The 17,644-nt window shown below is 44.7% G+C and overlaps 1 protein-coding gene across 1 annotated transcript in view; it reads right to left on the reverse strand.

The window, feature by feature from the left end:
- rb1 (retinoblastoma 1) overlaps window positions 1-17,644 on the reverse strand; it is a 42,024-nt gene that overhangs the window by 20,825 nt on the left and 3,555 nt on the right. Inside the window, exons 4-17 of the mRNA XM_029670933.2 lie at window positions 17,056-17,190; window positions 16,770-16,808; window positions 16,529-16,578; window positions 16,158-16,268; window positions 15,774-15,919; window positions 13,553-13,630; window positions 12,732-12,841; window positions 12,543-12,617; window positions 11,236-11,323; window positions 10,991-11,107; window positions 10,312-10,368; window positions 10,187-10,218; window positions 9,952-10,028; window positions 9,454-9,671 (exon numbers count right to left, since the gene is read on the reverse strand). Of these exons, the coding sequence (XP_029526793.1) occupies window positions 9,454-9,671; window positions 9,952-10,028; window positions 10,187-10,218; window positions 10,312-10,368; window positions 10,991-11,107; window positions 11,236-11,323; window positions 12,543-12,617; window positions 12,732-12,841; window positions 13,553-13,630; window positions 15,774-15,919; window positions 16,158-16,268; window positions 16,529-16,578; window positions 16,770-16,808; window positions 17,056-17,190 (1,333 nt within the window). The remainder of the gene's footprint in view (window positions 1-9,453; window positions 9,672-9,951; window positions 10,029-10,186; window positions 10,219-10,311; window positions 10,369-10,990; window positions 11,108-11,235; window positions 11,324-12,542; window positions 12,618-12,731; window positions 12,842-13,552; window positions 13,631-15,773; window positions 15,920-16,157; window positions 16,269-16,528; window positions 16,579-16,769; window positions 16,809-17,055; window positions 17,191-17,644) is intronic.

Genomic DNA, 17,644 nt, shown 5'->3' on the forward strand with positions numbered 1-17,644 from the left:
GTCTTGAAATCGGTCTCGAACACAACACTGGCATGTAAGAGTCCGAATCAAGACTAAGACAGGGGGGACAAGGGGTCCAAGTCAAGACCAGAAAAATGTGAATCCAATAAAAGACCATGATTGTGATGTTGTCAAATCACCACCACAAGAGTTCAAAATGTCCAGTATTTCTGTGTTCATATTTCAGAACAACATATGGATTCTTTAGACATTCAGAATAGTGAATAAATGCTGCTGAGGAACAATAGAGCCACTCTACAAATTATTACTAACCCAAACACGCATTCAGAGAATGGCTAAGGATTTATAAAATACTAATTATATTACTTTCAATAATGTTCTGATTTAATATCTTGTTGTTGGATTAAGGATTAACACCAAAGAGAAAAAATATCCAATAAGGATTTGTCTTCAGTGGTCTCTGGGGAGCTAAAATCAGCCATTGGCTAGACCATCAGAAGTAGTGTAGTGGAGGTAGATGGCCATACCAGGCAGTGATGCAACCACTCGATGGTGCAGCCGTAGAACCTTTTGAGGATCTGAGGACCCATGCCAAATCTTTTCAGTCTCCTGAAGGGAATAGGTTTTGTCGTGCCCTCTTCACGACTGTCTTGGGTGTTCTTGGACCAGAAGGAGAGCACTGTATGTCTGTCAGATAGGGCACTAGGGGTTAACAACCAATCAGGAAAGCAGGGACTGTTTGTTGCTCACACTGACTGCATGGTGCTCTTATAGCTGAGAGCAGTGTTGGAACCCTCGACTGGTCTCGAGACCACATCGAGTGTCTCGGGGTCAGACACGTTTTTACTCAGTCTTGACTCCGTCTCAGACAATGAGAACATGTCATTTCTTCCCAAGACCAGCGGAGTAGAACTCATACAGTAATTATCAGCTAACATTCAGTCAGCGCATAAAACCATTTTGCCAGGCCAAATATATATCTTAACGCTTATTGAAACCTGGACCCCCTACTTAACTCATAACATTTACTGTTCTTTACTTTTTGTAAAAAAATATATCCTCAAACTTTGTCATGCTCGTCAGAATTTCCTTGGTTAGCTGGTAGGGAAAGAGTGGGGAAATTATTTGAAAGTTGCGCGCTCACTATTCGTAAGGTGAGACCGAGGGAAATGGTAAGTCGATCTATTATAGACATGTTTGCGCAGTGGTTAACTGTGGTTATTAGACCTTCAGTGGGGGGGAACATGTACCAAAATCATTTCACTGTAAGGTCTACTACACCTGTTGTATTCAGCACAGGTGACTAATACAATTTGATTCTCTACTCATCCGATGGGAAGGATTGTGAAACAAAAGCAGACGAGTGAGCACACGTTGGTGTGGGGAAAGTATTCACTCTAGTTTGGCTTTGGCACCAATCCTCAAACATACAAGGTGAGGTAAATCTGATACAAGTCAAATAGGCCTAAACATCCAGAAATAACACTGGAAAAGTGATAGTACTGTACCTGACTGAAATAACCTAAGATAACAGCCTTATTAAAAACACTGACACTTTAACTACATAAAATGTGTAGATTGAGATAGAAGATCAGGCAATTTCCCTCTGGTGCCTGTTATGTGGAGACTTTACTAGCAAGCTCCAGGATATTGACTTGCATCAATGTAATACCATACCACTTAACAGGTCAACGACACCACAGAGGTTGTCTGGGAGTTGGGCTAGTGACAGTGAGGTTAAACATCACTATTGATTCAGTGTGACCAGAGAACATTGAATTAGTGTGTGTGTTGGAGAGATTTTTTTTTTCTTAACCTTTATTTAAACTAGGCAAGTCAGTTAAGAACAAATTCTTATTTTCAATGATGGCCTAGGAACAGTGGGTTAACTGCCGGTTCAGGGAAAGAACAACAGATTTGTACCTTGTCAGCTCGGGGATATGAACTTGCAACGCTCTAACCACTAGGCTACCCTGCCGCCCCGATAATGAAAGTACAGTATGTATTTGGGAATTAAGGTGTCCATACATGAGCGTAAACTGATATGAAACGGTTACGGCCTCTCCATTTCAAAATGGACCAAGAGCACAGCAAAATCAAACCAAGCATCATTTCACTATAGGACAGAGGCTGGACACCAATACGCCACTGACCATCAGTCTAACGGAATAAGAGAATTTGGATCACAATTTTTCTGAAACATAAAGTAATGTGCTCCTTTCCTCAATATCTGTTCAAAGATGACTCTTTACACACACCCAATTCCTGTAGCCTCCCAAAAAATTGGAAGTGTCATTCAAGATTGTTTTCCTGCATGGGATTTATAATAACTACAATATACAAATATAAATAACATCTCTGAGGAAACTATTGAGATGTTGCACAGCTAAGAATTAGGCTGTAGAGGTTGTAGTCTGTAGAGGTTGTAGTCTGTAGAGGTTGTAGTCTGTAGAGGTTGTAGTCTATATAGGTTGTAGTCTGTAGAGGTTGTAGTCTATAGAGGTTGTAGTCTATAGAGGTGAGGGTCTATAGAGGCTGTAGTCTGTAGAGGTTGTAGTCTATAGAGGTTGTAGTCTATAGAGGTTGTAGTCTATAGAGGTTGTAGTCTGTAGAGGTTGTAGTCTGTAGAGGTTGTAGTCTGTAGAGGTTGTAGTCTGTAGAGGTTGTAGTCTATAGAGGTTGTAGTCTGTAGAGGTTGTAGTCTATAGAGGTTGTAGTCTATAGAGGTTGTAGTCTATAGAGGCTGTAGTCTATAGAGGATTGTGTAAGAGTTCCTTTTCCAAGGAACTAGGAAGGAGAGACACTTGGGATAAGGGTTGTTCTCCAGGTTAACATGGAGTAACCACATCAGCATTTGTAAATATTCTCTCTGCTTCAGGATCTCTGACCGACACACAATACAATTGAATGGGTGAAGTGTCATGTAAGTTCTAGTAAAACATTGACATTTTTGTTACTTCCTACATATACATTCTGTGACTCATCTATCCACTTAAACATCTATTTTTCTTATACATAAAACAAAATGCACTCCAACATTAAACTCACCAACAATGTAATACCTTATAAAATAAATGAAAACAAGACTAATGTGTGGAAATGAATGAGTGTAGTCTGCACTAGAGTAATGGTGCTTGATCTGCAGTATGAACTCTAGGCTGCACTAGCGTAATGGTGCTTGATCTGCAGTATGGACTCTAGGCTGCACTAGAGTAATGGTGCTTGATCTGCAGTATGGACTCTAGGCAGCACTAGAGTAATGGTGCTTGATCTGCAGTATGGACTCTAGGCTGCAGTAGAGTAATGGTGCTTGATCTGCAGTATGGACTCTAGGCTGCAGTAGAGGCTGTTCGCCTCTGCTCCACTGACTGAAAAAAAACATTTTAAAAAAACGTAATTCCCCCTATATTACTACACTGCTCAAAAAAATAAAAGGGAACACTTAAACAACACAATGTAACTCCAAGTCAATCACACTTCTGTGAAATCAAACTGTCCACTTAGGAAGCAACACTGATTGACAATACATTTCACATGCTGTTGTGCAAATGGAATAGACAACAGGTGGAAATTATAGGCAATTAGCAAGACACCCCCAATAAAGGAGTGGTTCTGCAGGTGGTGACCACAGACCACTTCTCAGTTCCTATGCTTCCTGGCTGATGTTTTGGTCACTTTTGAATGCTGGCGGTGATTTCACTCTAGTGATAGCATGACACGGAGTCTACAACCCCACACAAGTGGCTCAGGTAGTGCAGCTCATCCAGGATGGCACATCAATGCGAGCTGTGGCAAGAAGGTTTGCTGTGTCTGTCAGCATAGTGTCCAGAGCATGGAGGTGCTACCAGGAGACAGGCCAGTATATCAGGAGACGTGGAGGAGGCCGTAGGAGGGCAACAACCCAGCAGCAGGACTGCTACCTCCGCCTTTGTGCAAGGAGGAGCAAGAGGAGCACTGCCAGAGCCCTGCAAAATGACCTCCAGCAGGCCACAAATGTGCATGTGTCTGCTCAAACGGTCAGAAACAGACTCCATGAGGGTGGTATGAGGGCCCGACGTCCACAGGTGGAGGTTGTGCTTACAGTCCAACACCGTGCAGGACGTTTGGCATTTGCCAGAGAACACCAAGATTGGCAAATTTGCCACTGGCGCCCTGTGCTCTTCACAGATGAAAGCAGGTTCACACTGAGCACGTGACAGAGTCTGGAGACGCCGTGGAGAACGTTCTGCTGCCTGCAACATCCTCCAGCATGACCGGTTTGGCAGTGGGTCAGTCATGGTGTGGGGTGGCATTTCTTTGGGGGGGCCGCACGGCCCTCCATGTGCTCGCCAGAGGTAGCCTGACTGCCATTAGGTACCGAGATGAGATCCTCAGACCCATTGTGAGACCATATGCTGGTGCGGTTGGTCCTGGGTTCCTCCTAATGCAAGATAATGCTAGACCTCATGTGGCTGGAGTGTGTCAGCAGTTCCTTCAAGAGGAAAGCATTGATGCTATGGACTGGCCCGCCCGTTCCCCAGACCACACCAAACTGGAAGTCTTCCGACTAGCTTGGAAGGACGGTACCGTGCAGTACCGAAGAGCCCTTACTGCTGCTCGATCATCCTATTTTTCTAACTTAATTGAGGAAAATAAGAACAATCCGAAATTCCTTTTTGATACTGTCGCAAAGCTAACTAAAAAGCAGCATTCCCCAAGAGAGGATGACTTTCACTTTAGCAGTGATAAATTCATGAACTTCTTTGAGGAAAAGATTATGATTATTAGAAAGCAAATTACGGACTCCTCTTTAAACCTGCGTATTCCTCCAAACCTCAGTTGTCCTGAGTCTGCACAACTCTGCCAGGACCTAGGATCAAGAGAGACGCTCAAGTCTTTTAGTACTATATCTCTTGACACAATGATGAAAATAATCATGGCCTCTAAACCTTCAAGCTGCATACTGGACCCTATTCCAACTAAACTACTGAAAGAGCTGCTTCCTGTGCTTGGCCCTCCTATGTTGAACATAATAAACGGCTCTCTATCCACTGGATGTGTACCAAACTCACTAAAAGTGGCAGTAATAAAGCCTCTCTTGAAAAAGCCAAACCTTGACCCAGAAAATATAAAAAACTATCGGCCTATATCGAATCTTCCATTCCTCTCAAAAATTTTAGAGAAGGCTGTTGCGCAGCAACTCACTGCCTTCCTGAAGACAAACAATGTACGAAATGCTTCAGTCTGGTTTTAGACCCCATCATAGCACTGAGACGGCACTTGTGAAGGTGGTAAATGACATTTTAATGGCAACGGACCGAGGCTCTGCATCTGTCCTCGTGCTCCTAGACCTTAGTGCTGCTTTTGATACCATCGATCACCACATTCTTTTGGAGAGATTGGAAACCCAAATTGGTCTACACGGACATGTTCTGGCCTGGTTTAGATCTTATCTGTCGGAAAGATATCAGTTTGTCTCTGTGAATGGTTTGTCCTCTGACAAATCAACTGTAAATTTCGGTGTTCCTCAAGGTTCTGTTTTAGGACCACTATTGTTTTCACTATATATTTTACCTCTTGGGGATGTTATTCGAAAACATAATGTAAACTTTCACTGCTATGCGGATGACACACAGCTGTACATTTCAATGAAACATGGTGAAGCCCCAAAATTGCCCTCGCTAGAAGCATGTGTTTCAGACATAAGGAAGTGGATGGCTGCAAACTTTCTACTATTAAACTCGGACAAAACAGAGATGCTTGTTCTAGGTCCCAGAAACAAAGAGATCTTCTGTTGAATCTGACAATTAATCTTAATGGTTGTACAGTCGTCTCAAATAAAACTGTGAAGCAGCGTTACTCTGGACCCTGATCTCTCTTTTGAAGAACATATCAAGACCATTTCGAGGACAGCTTTTTTCCATCTACGTAACATTGCAAAAATCAGAAACTTTCTGTCCAAAAATGATGCAGAAAAATTAATCCATGCTTTTGTCACTTCTAGGTTAGACTACTGCAATGCTCTATTTTCCGGCTACCCGGATAAAGCACTAAATAAACTTCAGTTAGTGCTGAATACGGCTGCTAGAATCCTGACTAGAACCAAAAAATGATCATATTACTCCAGTGCTAGCCTCTCTACACTGGCTTCCTGTCAAAGCAAGGGCTGATTTCAAGGTTTTACTGCTAACCTACAAAGCATTACATGGGCTTGCTCCTACCTATCTCTCTGATTTGGTCCTGCCGTACATACCTACAGTACGCTACGGTCACAAGACGCAGGCCTCCTAATTGTCCCTAGAATTTCTAAGCAAACAGCTGGAGGCAGGGCTTTCTCCTATAGAGCTCCATTTTTATGGAACGGTCTGCCTACCCATGTCAGAGACGCAAACTCGGTCTCAACCTTTAAGTCTTTACTGAAGACTCATCTCTTCAGTGGGTCATATGATTGAGTGTAGTCTGGCCCAGGAGTGGGAAGGTGAACGGAAAGGCTCTGGAGCAACGAACCGCCCTTGCTGTCTCTGCCTGGCCGATTCCCCTCTTTCCACTGGGATTCTCTGCCTCTACCCTGTTACGGGGGCTGAGTCACTGGCTTACTGGGGCTCTCTCATGCCGTCCCTGGGGGTGCGTCACCTGGGTGGGTTGATTCACTGTTGTGGTCGGCCTGTCTGGTTGGCGCCTCCCCCTTGGGTTGTGCCGTGGCGGAGATCTTTGTGGGCTATGCGGCCTTGTCTCAGGATGGTAAGTTGGTGGTTGAAGATATCCCTCTAGTGGTGTGGGGGCCAAAGTGGGTGGGGTTATATCCTTCCTGTTTGGCCCTGTCCGGGGGTGTCCTCGGGTTGGGGCCACAGTGTCTCCTGACCCCTCCTGTCTCAGCCTCCAGTATTTATGCTGCATTAGTTTATGTGTCGGGGGGCTAGGGTCAGTTTGTTATATCTGGAGTACTTCTCTGTCCTATTCGGTGTCCTGTGTGAATCTAAGTGTGCGTTCTCTAATTCTCTCCTTCTCTCTTTCTTTCTCTCTCTCGGAGGACCTGAGCCCTAGGACCATGCCCCAGGACTACCTGACATGATGACTCCTTGCTGTCCCCAGTCCACCTGGCCATGCTGCTGCTCCAGTTTCAACTGGCCTGGGCCCTAGGACCATGTCCCAGGACTACCTGACATGATGACTCCTTGCTGTCCCCAGTCCACCTGGCCATGCTGCTGCTCCAGTTTCAACTGTTCTGCCTTACTATTATTCAACCATGCTGGTCATTTATGAACATTTGAACATCTTGGCCACGTTCTGTTATAATCTCCACCCGGCACAGCCAGAAGAGGACTGGCCACCCCACATATGCTCTCTCTAATTCTCTCTTTCTTTTCTCTCTCTCTCGGAGGACCTGAGCCCTAGGACCGTGCCCCAGGACTACCTGACATGATGACTCCTTGCTGTCCCCAGTCCACCTGACTGTGCTGCTGCTCCAGTTTCAACTGTTCTGCCTTATTATTATTCGACCATGCTGGTCATTTATGAACATTTGAACATCTTGGTCATGTTCTGTTATAATCTCTACCCGGCACAGCCAGAAGAGGACTGGCCACCCCACATAGCCTGGTTCCTCTCTAGGTTTCTTCCTAGGTTTTGGCCTTTCTAGGGAGTTTTTCCTAGCCACCGTGCTTTTACACCTGCATTGTTTGCTGTTTGGGGTTTTAGGCTGGGTTTCTGTACAGCACTTTGAGATATCAGCTGATGTACGAAGGGCTATATAAATAAATTTGATTTGATTTGATTTGATTTGACCTGAATCCAATTGAGCACATCTGGGACATCATGTCTCGCTCCATCCACCAACACCACGTTGCACCACAGACTGTCCAGGAGTTGGCGGATGCTTTAGTCCAGGTCTGGGAGGAGATCCCTCAGGAGACCATCCGCCACCTCATCAGGAGCATGCCCAGAATGAATATTTCATTCATTCAGATCTAGGATGTTTTATTTTAGTGTTCCTTTTATTTTTTTGAGCAGTGTATATTCAATGAGGACATAGTGCAATATTTAGATTCTAACTAATGTCTGAGTCTTTAAAGGAAATTAAGTTAATGTATATATAATTTGATAGACAGAAGAATATACATAACTGTCTTATGATTTAGATTATCTTGTTTAGTACAGGAGGAATTTGACTGCCATCTTCTTTCCCAGTAAATCACTGAGACACCAAAGTCCTAGGTGATCCCTTTACAATACAGATGATTATCATGGAAATTAAAATGCAAATCAACAACTAAAAGGAATGATTCTTTTCTACAGGACATTGAAGTTAATTACACACCTTACAGGCACAGTGTGTTTTATTAGGGAGAACAGTTACTGGGATGGAAATTACCCTGATATAGCCCATGTGTGTGCGCTTGTGAGCTGTAGACTTTTCACGTCCCATCCGGCACATTCAACACACCACAGCTGTGCCAGCAGACCGCTCTCAAGATCACCACTCTCAAGATCACCACTCTCAAGATCACCACTCTCAAGATCACCACTCTCAAGATCACCACTCTCAAGATCACCACTCTCAAGATCACCACTCTCAAGATCACCACTCTCAAGATCACCGATGTGCAAATATTGAAATACCATAAAGTACCAGAAATAAAAGATGAAAGTCTATCTAATTAAATATATAGTATACCTGTCCTGTATGGTATTCTGCCCTATTTTCCTTCATATTCCCTTAAATTTTCTCCCCAGACATGAGGGAGACAAAGCAATGAGCCGCAACTGGAAAGACCAAAGCTATCCATGGATTTGACGAACCACAGACGTGGTGGACCTTTTTCCTGGTCTGCATGGCTGTAGACCGTTATGTTGCCATAGTGCATCCTCTGATGACACCACCTTGCAGGCTGTGTGCAGCGGCTGCTGAGCGGAGGGATCTGGTGCGGCCCACCACCACCAGCCCTGTCTTCTAGACCCGTCGTCCCAAAGCCAGCGCTCCTTTATCCTCATGGCTCTGTGTCTGGTGCAGGGTGTCAGCCTCGACACTGCTCCCGCTCTCGCAGCACCGCAGCCGCCAGCGCACCCTGACCCTCATCTACTGGGTGCTGGGGGTCTTCCTGCTCTGCTTTGTCCCCTACCACCTCAACCTGCTGGGCCACACCCTGACCCACGTGGGCCTGCTGCCCAGCTGTGGTCTGGCTCGTACCACCAATGCTCTGCACCCAGTAGTGTTGTCCCTGGCCAGCTCCAACCACTGTCTCAACCCACTCATCTACTACTTCTCTTGCAGCTGCCAATGATGACCAATGCTGGGGCTGCCCCAAGAGAGACTGTCGATTCTATTACAGTACGATCTATAATCTATACATGCAGAAACAAGTCCCCCTGACATCAATGAAACCAAGCACTGCTCTGGTAGCACTGGCTTGGAGGTGTTAAACTGCTGATAGAAAGTGAATGCAACCTGTCCTTGAGTGCTGCAGTTATGTCATAATGTAACTACGTGGTGATAAGACTTGCTGTGTGACCTACCTCCCTCCAGGCGATGGTCTCCATGATGAGGTGTTCGCAGCGCTCCAGGTGCTTGACGATGTCTTTGCTCAGGCTGGGCTCAGCCTTGATGAAGCTTTCGATGACCTTGTAGAAGTCAAACGCTGTCAGCTGGAACACGTCCAGGATCCATGGGAAGCACAGGTCCGTCTCCACGGGAACACCACCGTTGCTGTAGCCACCATTCTTGAAGGTGCTCCCTGATTGGAGGACAACAGAGGCAGTGAAATCATGACTCATAGCTCATCAGTGTTATATTGATTATGATCCTGTTTAGAAATGTTATTAAAAGGGAAGTAGTTACAACTAATGACAGACTGCATTGTAACATATATGCATGTTGCTAATTCTATTAAATACTATTAGTGTCCTATGAGAAGTGAGTATATGGAAACTAAAGGGCGGTAGAATAATCTATACGTTCATCCAGACGACTGCATCCATTAGCAGTGAGTGAATGTGGCTTCTGTAGAAACTCACCACCATAGGTTGCCATGACGACCTCCAAAGCGCAGGCCAGGAGCGAGGTGTGGAATGTGGAGTCATTGAGTAGTTTACTGGAATGGAAATCACATGATTTAGGCCAGGGAAATGGGCAGTACACTGCGGTATAAATTCTGCAGCTATATTATTCAAATGTTTGCTTGTTGAGGGTAATTAAAGAGCAAATCCTTTTAATTCTGGTGAGATGAGCACATTTTGTTCTCTTGCATACCTGAAATTCTGCACCGACAGCCTTTTTTCTTCCTATTTGGGGAAAAATAGATTTTTCAGAATATGTCAGACATTTCAGAAAATATAGAGGTAGAACCGAAATAGGAATAAGACCAGGTCATTTACCGATTTCAGCATGGACTCCATGACTCTGTAATACAACCGGATGCCAAGGGTGAACCTCTGATGAAAAGAAGGAAAAGACATGAATGAGTTTACGACTACACAGTATCATATAGTGTTGTCTGCCTGCACTGTATCATGGGGTGAGTTTAGGACTATAACAGTATCATATAGTGTTGTCTGCCTGCACTGTATCATGGGGTGAGTTTACGACTACACAGTATCATATAGTGTTGTCTGCCTACACAGTATCATATAGTGTTGTCTGCCTGCACTGTATCATGGGGTGAGTTTACGACTACACAGTATCATATAGTGTTGTCTGCCTGCACTGTATCATGGGGTGAGTTTACGACTACACAGTATCATATAGTGTTGTCTGCCTGCACTGTATCATGGGGTGAGTTTAGGACTACACAGTCTCCTATAGTGTGATCTGCCTGCTCTGTATCATGGGGTGAGTTTAGGACTAGTGTCCTATAGTGTTGTCTGCCTGCACTGTATCATGGGGTGTGGTGTATCAACCAAACATTATACACCAGTTTCACAAGGTGGCATGATAAGTATTTCTGTCAGGTCTGAAAGTAGAAAAACCCCTCTGTATGAACAGTTTATACCACCCCCCTTGTCTCAAGTAGTGCAATTCCTCTGTATAGTGTGCTGTATTTAAGCCAGGTGGTACCTGTTTGCCCAGCCCCACACAGCGTGGTCCCACAGCCTGACCAAACCTCTGGCTGAACAGCAGACCCAGACTCTCCACACGCTGCAACACCTCCTCTGTTGGGTCCACTGTGCAGTTCTGTCACAAGATGGGAAGGAGGAGAGTGTTAAAAGGGCAGGAACATGCCCCCAAAATGACTTGAGCTATATGATTCAATGGTAAGGCAGGTGCGGTTAACCTTTAAACACAGGCGTGGTGAAAAATACCTTGAAATACACTGCCAGGTTGGAAGAGGGCTGGTCGCCAGAGGTGATGAGATCAACCCTCAACTGTGCGATGGAGTTCATGGCAGCTCTGCAAAGACATGGGGTGAAACACACATGATTAATATAATGTTAGGACTCTACGAGACAGAAACGGTTTAATCAACTGACATGCTGATTAGAATGGGCACACGCATGCATCCACGTGCGCATGTTAATTTTGTCGATCCACAGACACGATCAGGACACTGGTTGAAATATAAAAACAAAACTCTGAACCAACTATATTGCTAGCTAAGTTGTCCTGGAATGTAAATATTGTGTTATTAAGATCTTTGGATCGCTGTAGAATTATGACCCATTTTGAGTCCTCTACTTCGACAATGAATCCACAGATAAAAGGGGAAACGTAGTTAGTTTCTAGTAATCTCACCTCCATCAGTCTTCTTCTGTGGACTTTATATGGCGGTTGGCAACCAACTTGAAGGTGCATTACCACCACCAACTGGACTGGAGTGTGGACCTCAGTTCATTTTCCAATCACCCACAAGTTCTATTTTAGAGTCTGGCTATGCAGACGCTCGTTGACGTGTGCGAGAAGTTTGGATGAAATGATTAACTTGTACATTTATTTTGCAACGTGGCCAACATGTGACTTGTATACCTTTCTAGGGACACAAGATTTAACACTAATTTTAGAAAACCTGAAGTTAACAGGAGTGTGAAATATCTACACAGGACTAAAATCCGAAGCCATGAACTGAGTCATTTGTGTGTGATTTTCAACCCCTGACCCTTCAGAGTGATTGACCTCCCGTGATCCAGATTCACTATAAAGAAATTGAAATCAGTGGCAACGATCTAACCACTAGGCTACCTGCCGCACAAATGAAAACACGCGAGAGCCACGTCAAAACATCAAAGCAGATCTCTCCTTGTGGTATTCAGGGTCACGTGAACTGATACATATAGATTTACAGACTCAACGCACACCCATACAGGTAATCCCATTTATAAAGAGAAGAGGTGGAAGTAATTAAGAACCCATTTCATATCGCCAGGGTTTTTCTATCAATAGTTTCTGCTTAATACACATTACTTTGAGAAGGCAAAACTACCTATCAAACATCATAGGTAGGTAAGCCTCGTTTGAGCCAGAACAACCCATAGGGCAGGAGCTCCTTGTTCTGTAGTGTGAAGCGGTTGATGTGCAAGTACACCCCAGTGGACTCTCAAACATCATCGGAGTAAGTATCTGTTGGTCCAGGTGAACACGCTGTTCTAGCCAGTGGAGGTCAGAGGGGGCTCACCTGACAGGCGTCTGTGGGGGGATGAGAACAACATCTTCTGGCAGGTTCTTCCTTGGTGTCCTTTCCACCGGCATTCTGAGAGGTGAGGGGACATTATACACTATAAAGTACTAGGTATAGCAAGACTTTCTTTGTCAGAGAGAATACTTCAAAAATTATGTAAACATCATTACTTGTGGTTCTACTTACGGTTCTACTTTGGGAGTGAGAAGGGTCTCGTCATTATCCAAGAACAGCCTACTGTCAAAGTCTCTACTCTTGAAGTAGAGTTCCTCATACTGCTTGCTGAGGTCAGTCGCCTGAAACGTCAACAGGAGGTCAAGACAGGCTCTGACAGGAATCCAGTAACATCATGGGTAATTCCAGGTAAATTTCACAATTACACAGAAACTGCAGCACTTTAGTATAAAGGTGTGGCTTTGTGTTGGGGGGGTGGAAAAGACCTCTACAATGACGATTTAGGCAGACTGCCACCATGAATCATAATACCCATGACTGGAGACCATTCGTTATCGAGTCGTTACGACAAACCAACATCACATGTCAAATGTAGCTACTGTCCTGGCAGAGATCAGATAAATAGCACATTAAACTGCCGCCTTTGTCAATCCTTGACTGTTTCCTGGCTAGTGGGGAAATAGTCCTGAATTAAAACAAATCGTTGTCAATTCAAAGTCAATATTAAAACCTATTTCTTCTCCATACCTGCCCCTGTAATATACTGTCCTGAGATACCAGATCTAATGAAAATCCAGCTGCCAAACATTGCAGTACAAACACATCCTGACAGAACAGCTTTCAGACACGCACACTGCCTGAAAAACACTGATCTGTTTTGCGATGGCTGTCATATAGTTATGAAATATGGTGGGTCTGCTAGAGATATTACTACTAGCAACTTGCCACTGATTATTCAACAGACACCATTGTTATTGTTAGTGAACTTATTTTCTATATAACCTGGGTCATAGCAATAAGCTCCAGCATTTAATGTAGTGTGTGGTTCCTACCTGAGGAAGGTCCCGAGTCCCAGAGAGGCTCATGGAGTCCAGGAAAGCAGAGAAACTGGTCTGGTACACGCTCTTCACCTTGAACACAAGTATAACAGACAACCAATGAAACCAATGAGATGACACCCAAACAAACACAGCCATGTAAATGAACAGGCTGAACCACAAACATTAAGCCATTTTATACACCGTGTACAGAAAGTATCCAGACCCCTTCAGTTTCTCTACATTTTGTTAAGTTACAGCCTTATTCTAAAATTGATTAAATTGTCCCCTCATCAACACACAATACCCCATAAAGACAATGTTCCCAAATATATAAAAAAAAACAGAAATATCACATTTACATAAGTATTCAGACCCTTTACACAGTACTTTGTTGAAGCACCTGTGGCAGAGATTACAGCCTAGAGTTTTCTTGGGTATGACACTACAAGCTTGGCAGACCTATATTTGACGAGTTTCTCCCATTCTTCTCTGCAGATCCTCTCAAGCTCTGTCAGGGTGGATGGGGAGCGTCGCTGCACAGCTATTTTCAGGTCACTCCAGGGATGTTCAATAGGGTTCAAGTCCGGGCTCCAGTTGGGCCACTCAAGGACATTCAGAGACTTGTCCCGAAGCCATTCCTGCGTTGTCTTGGATGTGTGCTTAGGGTCGTTGTCCTGTTGGGAGATGAACCTTCACCACAGTCTGAGGTCCTGAGCACTATGGAGCAGGTTTTCGTCAAGGAGCTCTGTTCTTTGCTCCATTCATCTTTCCCTCGATCCTGACTAGTCTCCCAGTCCCTGATGCTTAAAAACATCCCCACATCATGATGCTGCCACCACGCTTCACCGTAGGGATGGTGGTAAGTTTCATCTAGACGTGACGCATGGCATTCAGGGCAAAGAGTTCAATCTTAGTTTTCATCAGACCAGAGAATCGTGTTCCTCATGGTCTGAGAGTCCACTTTCCAAGTGGGCTGTCATATGCCTTTTACTGAGTGGTTTCCGCCTGGCCACTACCATAAAGGCCTGATTGGTGGAGTGCTGCAGAGATGGGACAACCTTCCAGAAAGACAACTATCTCCACAAAGGAACTCTGTCAGAGTGACCATCGGGGTTCTTGGTCACCTCCCTTACCAAGGCCCTTCTCTCCCGATTGCTCAGTTTGGCCAGCTCCATGAATAGTCTTGGGGGTTCCAAACTCCTTCAATTTAAGAACGGAGGAGGCCACTGTGTTCTTCGGGAACCAGCTGTGCCACCAGAGAGTCTGGGTTCGCACCCAGGTTCTGTCGTAACCGGCCGCGACCGGGAGGTCCATGGGGCGACGCACAATTGCCCTAGTGTCGTCCAGGTTAGGGAGGGTTTGGCTGGTAGGGATATCCTTGTCTCATCGCGCACCAGCGACTCCTGTGGCGGGCCGGGCGCAGTGCGTGCTAACCAAGGTTGCCAGGTGCACAGTGTTTCCTCCGACACATTGGTGCGGCTGGCTTCCGGGTTGGATGCGCGCTGTGTTAAGAAGCAGTGCGGCTTGGTTGGGTTGTGTATCGGAGGACGCATGACTTTCAACCTTCGTCTCTCCCGAGCCCGTACGGAAGTTGTAGCGATGAGACAAGATAGTAGCTACTAACAATTGGATACCACGAAATTGGGGAGAAAAAGGGGTGTAGTAAAAAAAATTTAAAAAACTTTTAAGTTGTAGAAACATCTCAAGGATGAGCAATGGAAACATGGTATACTCATGTAAATAAGGTATTTCAGTTTTGTTATTAATTTACAAGATTTCTAAAAAGCTGTTTATGCTTTGTCATTATGGGGCATTGTCTGTAGATTGGACTAAATAATTTTGCCTCATTTTAGAATAAGTCTAACGTAACAAAATGTATAAAAAGTGAAGGGGTCTGAATACATTCCGAAAGCACTGTATTCTTCACATAGCTCATTCTAATACATCTACTACTGTACATATCATTCTTCGTATATCTTTCTGCTGTATATAAGCATGGATTACATTTGGATTAATGATACAGTTTTGTTTGGGTTAACTAAATTCACCCTGACATTCGTGATTTCGTGTTTCTATTTTTGATTATTATTATTTTATTACTTGTTTGACTGCAATGATTTTTTATTTAGAACACTAAAGGGGTAGTGAATTTTGACGACTGGGGGACTGGGATCTAAAGCTACAACAAGCTTGACAAGCCATGAGTGTAAAGGAGTGAAAACGTTGTGTGAACCTCTTCCACGCTGCAGTCGTTCTCTTTGCAGAGGGTCTCCAGGAGCTGCACATCCACCTCTGGCGGGGCTTGACGGGGTTTGGCTTTGCTCTGATTGCGACGGGAGGTTCTTGTTGGGGGGCTTTGGGCTGTGCTGATGACCGATTCTGAGGGCAGGGGTTAAAGGTTAAATTTTATAACCATTCATCTACAGAACGTATCAGACCTGTGGTAATAGAACACACTGAACGTATGTGTTAAGTTAAAAAGGTAACTTTCCCGTTTTTAGTTGAGTAATGAGAGTGATAATATATTCATAGGGGCAGTTGACCAATGCAAATGGAAGAGCATGTCTATCCCAGGGCCTGAGGCTTGCAGTAGTAGAGGGAAAGGAGTCTGTCTTACGGTAAAGTGGTTGCAGAAGGCTGGGCGGGCAACGCCTGATGAAGAACTCCAGAACACACACCATCAGATGGAAGGATATGACCAGGTCATCCTCCATCTGCAGAGCCCTTCCTGCAGACAGTAGACACAACGCACATCAGAAGCAGTGTCATAATACCAGCCAGTCTTAACAGCGTCATGGGAGAAACAGACCGATGGTCAGAAACCTGCTGTTTATCTCGCCAGAACTCTTGAGTAGACATGGAGAGGGAAAACATAACGACTGGAAGATGGAAACCATCTCAGAGCCCTACATCTACAAATGTGTATGTTGTTCTTCGCCTTGGAAAAAACCCATTTACAACGTTAGTGATCAACAAGTGCTGACCCACCCTTAGCCAAAAGGAACATTGTCCAGCAGCTCCGCAGTATTTCTTTCCCCCTGGAACAGAGAGCATTATTGACATTACACAACATGTTGGGAGCAAACACCCCATTATCAACATTGACCCTCATTTACTATTGGATAACCGGGACTGAGTGAAGACACGGTTTAAAAGATAGCAATGATCAGCATTGTGGCAGGGATTATCATTCAAATTAGTGGTATTCCTGTACTTTTTATTCACTTACTTTGCTTCTGAGTCTTCTGTATAGATTTTGCTGCATGTCCTGAAGCAAGATAAGTGGTGATAAATATTGCATTTCAAAACCATTTTGGGAACATAATTACATTACTAAACAGCTCAAATTCAGGTTGTGTACTCTGAAGTTTGCATTTTTGTGAAAATCTAAAGTTAGATAACAATAAAAGCTGACAAAAGGGTCCAGAGAAACTACACTGCCATCTAGAGGTACAGCACAGTTAGATATCAAAACTAGGCATTAGGAAACATGACGTTACGATATTCCCACGCACTTCTCAAACCTCTGGTAGAGTGCCCGTGACACGTCATACTTCTTCTCCAGGCGTGTCACTGCGGAGTTCACCTTGGTGCTGATGGTGTCCAGGTTCACATCCATCTTCTTCAGCAGGCCCAGGAACTGCTTCACGCTGCACACAAGAGGACACACGAAACTGCTAGAACTGCATCTAATTGTAAACAAGAATTGGAATGTGTTCACTTGGCCGAACACCAGTTATGTTTGGTTTAGGCCTGAACTTTCAACAGAGACTTCGGCTGATATATGCATTCCTCATTATAACAGAGGCAGGCACATGCACAGATAGGGCTCTACTGGAGCAGAGCACGTGCTCTTTTGCCCTTCCAGTCTCCAAAGTTACCTTTTGGGTGGTAGTACAATCCCCCCCCCCCCCCCCCAAAAGAAAATGTGTTGTTGGTGTCGTAACCCACTGCCTGCAAGTCATTGTGATGCCGTCAAGTTCGCCGTCCCCCAACCGTTGGTTGGTTTGTCCTGTACGGAGCTCGCACGCCCAGTTATACCCGTTTTCCAGTCCGTCTCCCGGTATCCAAAGATGCATGGCTTGAGAGATGCGGTCACCAGGC

This window comes from Oncorhynchus nerka, linkage group LG10 (assembly GCF_034236695.1).
Source record: "Oncorhynchus nerka isolate Pitt River linkage group LG10, Oner_Uvic_2.0, whole genome shotgun sequence".
Taxonomy (NCBI): domain Eukaryota; kingdom Metazoa; phylum Chordata; class Actinopteri; order Salmoniformes; family Salmonidae; genus Oncorhynchus; species Oncorhynchus nerka.